The sequence below is a fragment of the Medicago sativa genome, chromosome 6 (assembly GCF_051527215.1).
Source record: "Medicago sativa cultivar Bolivia chromosome 6, Bolivia_mono, whole genome shotgun sequence".
In the NCBI taxonomy this organism is placed as follows: Eukaryota; Viridiplantae; Streptophyta; class Magnoliopsida; order Fabales; family Fabaceae; genus Medicago; species Medicago sativa.
This window is the reverse complement of record NC_140754.1, coordinates 94,586,536-94,596,688: the sequence shown is the minus strand read 5'-3', so window position 1 is coordinate 94,596,688 and position 10,153 is coordinate 94,586,536. Positions and strand designations below refer to the sequence as shown.

The window sequence follows — 10,153 nt, the reverse complement described above, 5'->3', positions numbered from 1 at the left end:
CTTCAGAACGTTCTGAAGTCAGAAAGTTAACTTAACTATTCCAAGTAAACTACTTGAGAATCACTTTTAAGTTTCAGGATAATTTTTAAAGGGTCACAATTCAAACCCCCCTTCCTAGTCATTTTATCTACTTCAAATGGCATCAGAGCCTGGTTCTAAGGGTTTGAACACTTAAACAAGTGTTAGAGAAAAGATTCAGGAAGCATGTCTAAAGTCAAGTACATAGCTGAAGGAGGATCATCAAACAGACCACCACTTTTTGATGGATCAAACTACTACTTCTAGAAAGGCAAGATGGAACTCTTTCTCAGATCTCAAGACAATGATATGTGGACAGTCATCACAGATGGAGACTTTGTTCCAACAACCAAAGAAGGAGCTGTCAAAGAAAAGAGTGCATGGTCAACAGATGAAAAAGCTCAGGTATTGTTAAACTCTAAAGCTAGACTCTTTCTATCATGTGCACTAACCATGGAAGAAAGTGAAAGAGTTGATGAATGTAAGAATGCTAAAGAGGTATGGGATACCTTGAAAATACATCATGAGGGTACATCTCATGTCAAAGAAACTAGAATTGACATTGGAGTCAGAAAATTTGAAGTCTTTGAAATGAGTGAAAATGAAACCATTGATGAGATGTATGCTAGATTTACTACAATAGTAAATGAAATGAGATCTCTTGGAAAGGCATATTCTACTCATGATAGAATAAAAAAAAATATTAAGATGTCTTCCAAGTGTGTGGAGACCTATGGTCACTGCAATTACTCAGGCCAAAGATTTAAAATCTATGAACCTGGAAGATCTCATTGGATCACTGAGAGCTCATGAAGTTGTACTTCAAGGAGACAAACCAGTAAAGAAGGTAAAAACACTTGCCTTGAAAGCATCTCAGCAAACCTCATCAGTAGCTGATGATGATGTGCAAGAACCACAAGAGTCAGAAGAAGTTCATGAAGAAGAAGCTGAAGATGAACTTGCACTAATCTCTAAAAGAATTCAAAGAATGACGTTGAGAAGAAATCAGATCAGAAAAAAGTTTCCAAACACCAACAATAGCACCAAAACTGAAGCTGACAAAAGCCAAGTCACTTGTTTTGGATGCAACAAAACTGGACACTACAAAAGTGAATGTCCTGACATCAAAAAGGTGCAAAGGAAACCTCCCTTCAAGAAGAAGGCAATGATCACTTGGGATGACTTAGATGAGACAGAACCTCAAGAAGATGAAGAAGCCAACATGGGATTGATGGCTCAATCAGATGATGAAGAAGAGGTAATTATCTATAAAACTAATTCTTTTTATAAAGATCTTGAAAGTAAAATAGATAGTCTCTTATATGACTCAAACTTTTTAACTAATATATGTCATTCTTTAATCAAAGAACTTTATGATATAAAATCAGAAAAAGAAACACTTCAAAACAAATATGATGAGTCTAGAAAGACCATACAAGTTTGAAGGTGAGAAAAACACAAGAAGGGGGGTTGAATTGTGTTTTGAAAAATTCTTCGTTTCTCTAAACAACTGAATACACTGATCAGAAGCTAAGTGAGATAGCTTCTGAAGTGATGATCAGAATCTAAATGCAGCGGAATAAAACAGAGAGAGAGAAGAAGAACGACACAAAGCAATTATACTGGTTCCTTCCACAATCCGGAAGTAGTCCAGTCCCCCTTGCACTTCCAAGGAGATTTCACTATGAGTAATATCTGATTACAAATGCTCAAGCACACAAGCAAGAGACTTCCAATGCTCAAGCACACAAGCAAGAGACTTCCTTTGCTCAAGAATACAATCAAGAGACTTCCTGCTCAAGCACAACTGCAAGAGACTTCCTAACTAAACAAAATTACACAGAAAATTGTTTAAGTTTGAACACTTGATATACAATCAGAGGTGCTCACAATACAAATCAGATACAGAATCAATGGACTTAAGAATTTCTAAAATATGACTTTGAGACACAGAAATTCTAAGTGAATGCAGAACAATTTCAGCAGAGGTTTGGTACTTGTGAAAATCTTGTGAGTCTTTCGTTCAGCGTTCTTGCATTACCAATTCTCTAGGTCTTCACTCCTTTATATAGAGGTGTGAAAGAGACGTTGTGAAATTGCCAGCACACCAAAGAGTCGTTGTTGAAGCTTGATCTTTCACCAATGATCTTTTGCCTGATTTGGTTGTTGTCCTATGAAGAACAAATTTGAAATCCATTCCTTATCCAAAGGAACATCTATGCAGGCGAGACCGTATTCTGGAGCTGTTTTCTTGTCTTGAAGCGCAGACACAAAACAGAGTAGTGGAGAACGTGGTTGTACAATTCGTACAAAGTACAATGTCAACGCTTTCGTCCAAATTGCAAACACACACCTTCAAACACCTTTGAAATGACCGTTGCAAACTCCACTAATCCTTTGTTTGTGTTTTCGAATCCAATAGACAGCTTTTGCATTGATAATTCTTCAATTCTTGATTCTTTGCAAATCCAGTTGATATTCAGCTTCTGGTGAAATGGCTTCTGATGAGGCAGCTTCTGATGATGCAGCTTCTGATGATGCAGCTTCTGATGATGCAGCTTCTGATGAGATGACTTCTGCAGCTTCTGATGATGCAGCTTCTGATGATGACTTCTGGACCTCTTGTCTTCAGGAGCACTATTCTTCAGGAGCAGCTTACTTCAGGAGCGCTATTTCTTCAGGAGCAGCCTGACTTCAGGAGCGTTTTTTTTTTTTCAGGAGCAAGTTGCCTTCAGGAGCGTCCAAGCTTCAAATTTTTGTTGTTTCCATAGCTCTTTATTTGCTCATTCAGAACCACTGATGATGTAACTTTATAATTATGGTCCTGTACACTTGAACAAATATTAGCTAGTCCAATTTACAATTTTTAATACCTTGTTATCATCAAAACTCTTTAAGGTTCATTGTCAAACACATTTTGTTCCAACAATCTCCCCCTTTTTGATGATGACAAACAAAAGTATTTAAAATTGATCAATTGTTGTTAATCTAATTAACAAGTTGACTTGGGGTTCTGAGGTTTGTAAGCTCAGAATCTGAGGTTTGTAAGCTCAAACTCCCCCTGAGTCTGATAGTCTTTAAGGTGAGGTTTGTAAGCTCCCCCTAAGTTCTATCCAGGTTAATTAAATTCATTTTGCGCGCAATAATTATTATCAGAGCTTAAAAGCAAAATTGAATCATTGAAAGAATTAACTTATAGATAAGAAGAATGGTTCAATTAATTTTACTTGAATTTTGATACTCCTTCTTTCGTTCATAGCCTATACCAATAAGGTAAAAAATGATAGAAGTTTTTCAAAAAATTCAAATGTCATTAATGGGGCTCAGAGCCTTTAAATACTTGTCACATATACTCCCCCTTTTGTCATTATAAAAAAAAATTAAAATAAATCTAAGCACAAAAGACAAAAAGATATGAGAAAAAAACTCAAACGTGAGAGAGTATATTAAGCAATGAACTAAATAAATCAGAGCAAAAAAAAAATCATGTATATTCAATTGTCAGAAGCAGCTAAACAGTCAGAATCAGTAAGCATTCAGAAGCAAAAGAAATAAGACAAGATGATTTCAGAAGCAAGGACTAAGAAATTTTAAAACAAACAACAAACAAAGAAAAACACAAGGGTGTGCAACTAAGGGTTGGTTTGTTGTTGTTTCTTCATCTCTTCCATTTCTTCAATCTTCTTCTTCAACAATTCTTCAAGTTGTTGTTGCCTCTGAAGAAGAGCTTGTTCCCTTTCTCTGGCATCTTGCTGCTGCTGTGCCATCTGTTTCTTCAGAAGCTTACACAGCCTTGCTTCTCTGGTCAAGTAATCCGTTTCAAAGAAGAAAGGCTGGTTTGCCAGGAGCAGTGTAGAGCTTCTTACTCTCAGACTCTGATTCACATGCTCCATTACCCTTCTGACTGAAGCTTGCTTGACTCTGATGCATTTGGCCTTGATTTCTTCAATAACCCCAGCTGCCCGGTTCTGAAGAGATGCCCAGGAGTCTTCATATGCACCTGTGAGATCAATTGTCCTTCTTTGATCCACCAGATTATGCATCTGACTCAAGATTGTCAGAAGCTCAGAATTAATATATCCAGATTCCAGGATGTTTGTGGGGGGATGATCAAGGGTTTCAAGATCAGAATCACTGATTTCTAAATCTTGAATAGGGTTAGGAACTAGAATAGTAAGGTGTGTTTGTGTGTTTGAAGATGAGGGCTGGTCAGAATCAATGTGTGTGGTGGAGGTTGAGGCTTGAACATTGACTAGAGAGATGTCAACATCCATGGGAGTTGGTTCAGGAGAGTGTTCAGGTAAAGGTTGAAATTCGGTTTCAGTTGATGGTTGATGTGGTGAAGTTGTTGTTTGATTGTTGAGTTGGGGGTCAATGATAGCTATTGGTGATTGAGGGGGTGTTGTGGGTTTATGTGGTTCAGGTGTTTGTTGATGGGGGTTTTCTGAAGCAACATTTTCAGAAGCAGTTGCTTCTGGAGTTGTTTCAGAGGCTTTTTCTGAGGTGGACTCAACATTTTCAGGAGGAATCATGTTGAGAGGTTGAATGCAAAGGGGTTGAGGGTTAAGGCGAAAGATAGAATCAATGACTCTTTCTCTCTGCTCAGCCAGTTCAGCTAACTTCTCATTAATTATGTGGCCAACTGGTTCATAAGAAGTTGACGAAGAGGGCTTATCGTTGGTTTTGGTTGATGTTGATTGGCTTTTTACTGGTTTTTGAAAAAGTTTAGCTAGGGGTACATCATCATCAGAATTATCAGAATCTGATAATGATGCGGATGCGGAATCTGATGATATATTAATTACCTTTTCTGGTTCAGGATCAGAATCCTCTTTAGCAGATTCACTGGACATCTGCAACAGTTGCTTGGCTTCTGAAACTACAGACTCTCGCAGCTCAGCAGCAATTTCCAGAACTTTTTCAGCAGCTGCTTTCTTCTCTTGTAACTCTTTTAACTTCAAATCAGAAGCAGCTTGAGCTCTTAAGGTGATATGAGGAAAATCCTTGGTTCTCCTCAAGGCTGGCTTTCTCTTCCTCTTTGGTATAGCAGGTTGATCAAGAGAAATGTCAACACCCATGATCATCCTGGAGTCCATGTCTTCAATGGCTTCTTCAATAGAAGGTACTGATGAACTACCAATTTTGAGCTTGTCAGCAGCAACTTTTGCCTTTTTAGCAGGTTGTTCAACCTCTAGATATTGCTCAGCAGTCATCTTCCTTTTTGATTTTCTGCCTCTGGCTCGTGGCAGAGCACCACCATACATTTCCTCTGGAATATCTTCTAATCTGATTCTCTCATTGGTTGCCTCAAAATGTTCCTTGATATAGTACATCTGCACTTCAATGGGATCCTTCTTGCAGATGGGTGGAAAGTCCTTCATAAGATCAGACTTAACAAGTGATTCACTTAAATCAGTTTGAAGTTTGGTGACTTCACTGATTAGCTTCATATTCAAAAGAGTATGAGCATTAATGAATTTTCCAGCTTTTGTGTCAAGTAGCTGATCTGTGAAGCCTTGTGATTGACTGAGACTGTCCAAGATACCTCCTTGATAGAATATCTCTGAGAGTAGTCTTCCATAAGGAACCCAGGGTTTATCCAGTAGCTGACTCTGTTTCAAACACTCTACCAAGTACTTGAACATGTATTTGGGCACATTCACCTTTTCCTTCTTGATGAAGTGCTGGAGAAAGACCTTCTGAGCTAGGTTTGGTTTCACACAGTCACCACTTGGAAACAGGTTCTCATTCTGAATCTTCAGAAGCATCTTAGTTTCCATGCTCAATTCAGCATATTTCTTCTCCTTCTCAGAATTGTATATTACCAAGTTGGCTTGCTTCTTCCAAATGCGTTTTTCAGCAGCATCTGAAAGATCAATTCCAGAGTAGTATCCAGAGGCTGCAGCCTTGAGAACATACTCTATGTGCCATTGTGCAATTCTTAATGGAATACCACAGATGCTGGACCTGATTTCATCTTCAACAAATGGCGCAAGACCCATTTCTTCTCTAGTTTTTCCTTCTAATTCAGGATACATTAGCACCATCTGACTTTCCTCCGCTAAGGATGCCGCTTTGTTGTAAAATTTTGCTCTTACCCAGAAGTGTCTAACCAGAGCTTCATATGTTGGTCCATTCAACATTCTGAAATAATCCATGAGTCCTTGCTCTTCATAGTAGCTTCTGATTGAACACCTATGAAAATCCAGAGAATCAAAGTCCACTGGATTCTCTATCTGAACCTGCAAATCCCATTCTTCCAATTTCATGCTTCTTCCTCTGTAGTCATATTCAGGTACCATTCGTGAAGTAGATACTGAATCTTCTCGTTGCGAGCTTGATGATGCCATTTGATGATTGACGAAGATTTGAAGAAGATGAAGATTTTAGGGTTCTAAGTTTGAGAGAATGCGCTTACTTCGCAAAAGGTTTGAGAGCAAATGTGTTTGTTGTGAGTGAGTAGTGTGTGAATTGACAAAGTGTTAAAAGTAAAACGATTGCAATTCAAAAGAGACAAACAAACATAACATTAATGACAAAATTGGGGGCGCGTGAAAAGTACTTTCAAAGCTATTAAATCATCATTGCCCTTTTTAGTTATACACCAACACATACAGGCCACGTAAGAAGTTCACAGAGTAACTACCAAGTTAGTGGGCCAGAAGTTACTTTAAAAAGTAACTCCCAACGTTTCCACTAATTCAACTATTCAGAAGCAACAAATCCAGCTTCTGGACTTCAGATGCTGATGTCATCATCAGAAGCGAGTTTTCCTCAGAACCTCAATAAAGAGCTTCTGATGGACTACCGCTTCTGAACTAACTTCAGAACCTAAAATCCTATTCAGGAGCAAGCAAACATTTAATCAGACACGAAGTGCATGTTCAAATTTTTCTTTATAAAATCAAATCTTTCAACAGTTAAAGGCTTAGTAAATATATCAGCCCATTGATTTTCAGTATCAATGAATTGTATATCTAAAATTCCTTTTTGAACATAATCTCTGATAAAATGGTGTTTGATTTCAATGTGCTTAGCTCTTGAATGCAAAATTGGATTTTTAGACAAACAAATAGCAGCAGTATTATCACAATAAATGGGAATACTGTTAGCAGTTATCTGATAATCTTCCAACTGATGTTTCATCCAAAGTAGTTGTGTACAACAACTTGCAGCTGAAATGTATTCTGCTTCTGCTGTAGACATAGCAATAGTTGTTTGTCTTTTGCTAGCCCAGGATATAAGATTATCACCCAGAAATTGACAATTGCCACTGGTTGATTTTCTTTCAATCCTATCACCAGCATAATCAGCATCACAGAATCCAATCAGCTTATAATCTAAGGATTTCCTATAAAGGAGTCCAAGATTAGTTGTTCCCTTCAAATACCTGAAGATTCTCTTGACAGCTGTCATATGAGATTCTCTAGGATCTGATTGGAATCTTGCACACAAGCATACACTGAATAAAATATCTGGCCTAGATGCAGTGAGGTATAACAAAGAACCAATCATACCTCTATACAGCTTCTGATCTACTTTAGCTCCTTCATCTTCTTTGCTCAGGTTGCACGTAGGATGCATTGGAGTGTTCATCACTTTACAATCTTCAAGTTTGAACTTCTTCAGAAGCTCCTTTATCATTGGAGTGTTCATCTCCCGCCCCATTTATCATTAACAATTTAAGAAGAATATAACAATTAAGAACAATTTATTATTTTCCCACACAAACTTATACTACTTTTACTCTGAAGACTTTAAAGGGTCTAAGTTAACACTAAAGATAGAATGTGCTCCTTAAAATACTTATTCATACACTTGCTCAAAGATTGCAACTGGGTGCTTTTCTCATTGGAGATTTTTCACAATAAAACAAGATGTGGGTATAGCATGAACACAAGAAACACGAGAAACTACTTTCAAGTACAAGAAACAACCTTTAAAGAAGAGACAAAACAAAAAAATTTTATGTCATATTTTACATTAAAAACAAGCTACTAGTCATGCATCTTGCTATAAAAACAAAACAAAAGAATAAAGTTCAAGGGAGTTTGGGAACACTACGACTCTAGACACTTTATTAGCCCCCCCCCCCCCCCCCACACACACACACACACACTTAGGGGAATCATTGTCCTCAATGATTCAAAGAAAAAGAAATTAAAAGAGAAGAAGAAGAAGTAGAAGAAGAAGAAAGAAAGAAAGAAGGAGTAGAAGAAGAAGAATTAGGGAGAGAAGAAGAAGAAGAAGAAGAAGGGAAGAGAGGAAGAGGAAAGCTCACATTTGTTTATTGAGGTCTGTAAGGAGGACCTTGAAGTTGGAGGTGGTGCATCATCCGACAGAGCATCTCATTATTTTCATCATTGACACGGTTGCCCCTTTGAACTTCATTGCGAAGGCCGGAGATTTCAACACTTTGCCTTTGTTGCTCGGTGCTCATCCTCTCGATCATTATGAATCCATGTCCATCTTTGGTCTTCATTAAGTTCACCGGCTTCATGGCCATGGTGTTCTCCCTCATGGTGCAAGTTAGCACCTTCTCCTTCATCATGGTGCAAGTTAGCACCTTCTCCTTCATCAACCTCTTGCTCCTCAAGAGCCTGCACATCATCAACATACAACCAATTTTCTTCCACCTCGGTGGTAGTCCGAGGTGGGTTAGGCAATAAAAACATGATTCACACATTCAGCTTGAGTTGGTAATGTAGTGGTGGACGTCGTTTAATGAAATTCATAGCAATGAGGGTTTCCCTATTGAGCTTATTGTTTCCCTCAATTGGTTTGATCCCTTCATCCTCACTCACACCAAAACACCTAGCTATGTATGTAATGATGCCACCCACCACTATGTCACCCTTACCGGATGGTTTATTACCTATGGAGTCTAGGTAGTCAATCAAATAAAAACAAGTGTTAACCGGGTGGTTGTAGAGCATTGCCCACAACATGAACAGCTCATCGGTTCTAGTGTTTCCTAGCTCGGTTCTACCCCATATAGTGCCAGCCATGACCCTCTGAAGGTACCTAAGTACGAGGTTGTGAATGTTGCTAGCTTTGTTTGCTCTAGGGACATAGGTGTCAAGGCCGGTGATGCGTGTCCAAAAGGCAGCTGGGTCATAGTTATCCGATTTTAGGCTATCATCCCAATGATCATGAATATGCCCCTTATTGACAAAACCTAAGGCTTCACAAAAGTGTTGGAGAGACATATTATAATCAACATTCATTAACTGAAAAACAACTATATGATTAGGGTTATCAAAATTCAACCTATCTTTGGTAAAAACAATTGAGCTTAAAAATTCATAAGTGAAGTTCTCATAACCCACCATAGGTTCTAACATATCAGTCCAACCTAGTCTTCCTATCAGCCTAAAAACATCATCTCTAAGCCCTAGCACACTCAAATCATAAGAATTAGGATATCTAGAGGGATGTAAGGTTTTAGAAATAAGATTTTTATACCTGGCCTTTTGGGTGTCATCCTTAAACTGGATTCCATGATTCTTGACTTTTGCTTGCTTCTTTGAGGGAGGACCGGAAGAGCTTGCTGGCTCCTTACCGCTTCTTCTTGAAGCCATGTGACCCTTGTTTGAATTGGTTTGAAGGTTTAGGGTTTGGGAAGATTTTTGGTGGAAAGGATTGGTTTAGGGTTAGGTTTGATGTGTAAGTAAGGTTGATGGGTTTAGTTATGGAGATTGGTTGAGAATTTGTGGTGTTTGGGTTAGGTTTTGAAAGATTAGGGTTTTGGTGAATTATTGGTTTGGGTGGATGAAAGTTGTTTTTGATTGGTGATTTGTGTTTTGGATGAAGTTTAGAATTGTTTTAGTGAAAGAATGGAGTGATTTGGTGAAGATTTGATGGAGATATGAAGGTTTGAGGTTTGAGAGTTATGGAGGTTTAGAGAGAGGTTTAGAAGATGAAAGAAGGTTGTGGTTTGAGAATGAGGAAGAAGGAAGAAAATTTTTATGTATATAGGTAACAAGAGATCGCACACGGCCGTGCCACCCTTGGCATGGGCCGTGCCAACTTTCTGTGGCTCAGGTCGTTTTTTTGTGTTACAAACATGGCACGGCCATGCCAGCTTCAGCACGGGCCGTGCCAACCTTCTGGTAAGGAGGCTTCAAAATTTTTC

General features: G+C 38.4%; 1 protein-coding gene across 1 annotated transcript; it reads left to right on the top strand.

The window, feature by feature from the left end:
• The first annotated feature begins 294 nt into the window (after window positions 1-294).
• LOC146918412 (uncharacterized) lies at window positions 295-9,603 on the top strand. Its single transcript, XM_085722053.1, has 3 exons — window positions 295-687; window positions 773-1,276; window positions 9,550-9,603. Exons 1-3 carry the CDS (start codon window positions 295-297, stop codon window positions 9,601-9,603), a joined length of 951 nt encoding a protein of 316 aa, XP_085578179.1.
• Window positions 9,604-10,153: the final 550 nt, after the last annotated feature.

Bases quoted from the DNA above. Each gene is read 5' to 3' on its own strand.
- LOC146918412 (XM_085722053.1), top strand. From the start codon at position 295: ATGGAACTCTTTCTCAGATCTCAAGACAATGATATGTGGACAGTCATC. The intron at 688-772 runs GCATATTCTACT...GCAATTACTCAG, and splicing joins AAATGAGATCTCTTGGAAAG to GCCAAAGATTTAAAATCTAT. The intron at 1,277-9,549 runs GTAATTATCTAT...TGCTTCTTTGAG, and splicing joins AATCAGATGATGAAGAAGAG to GGAGGACCGGAAGAGCTTGC.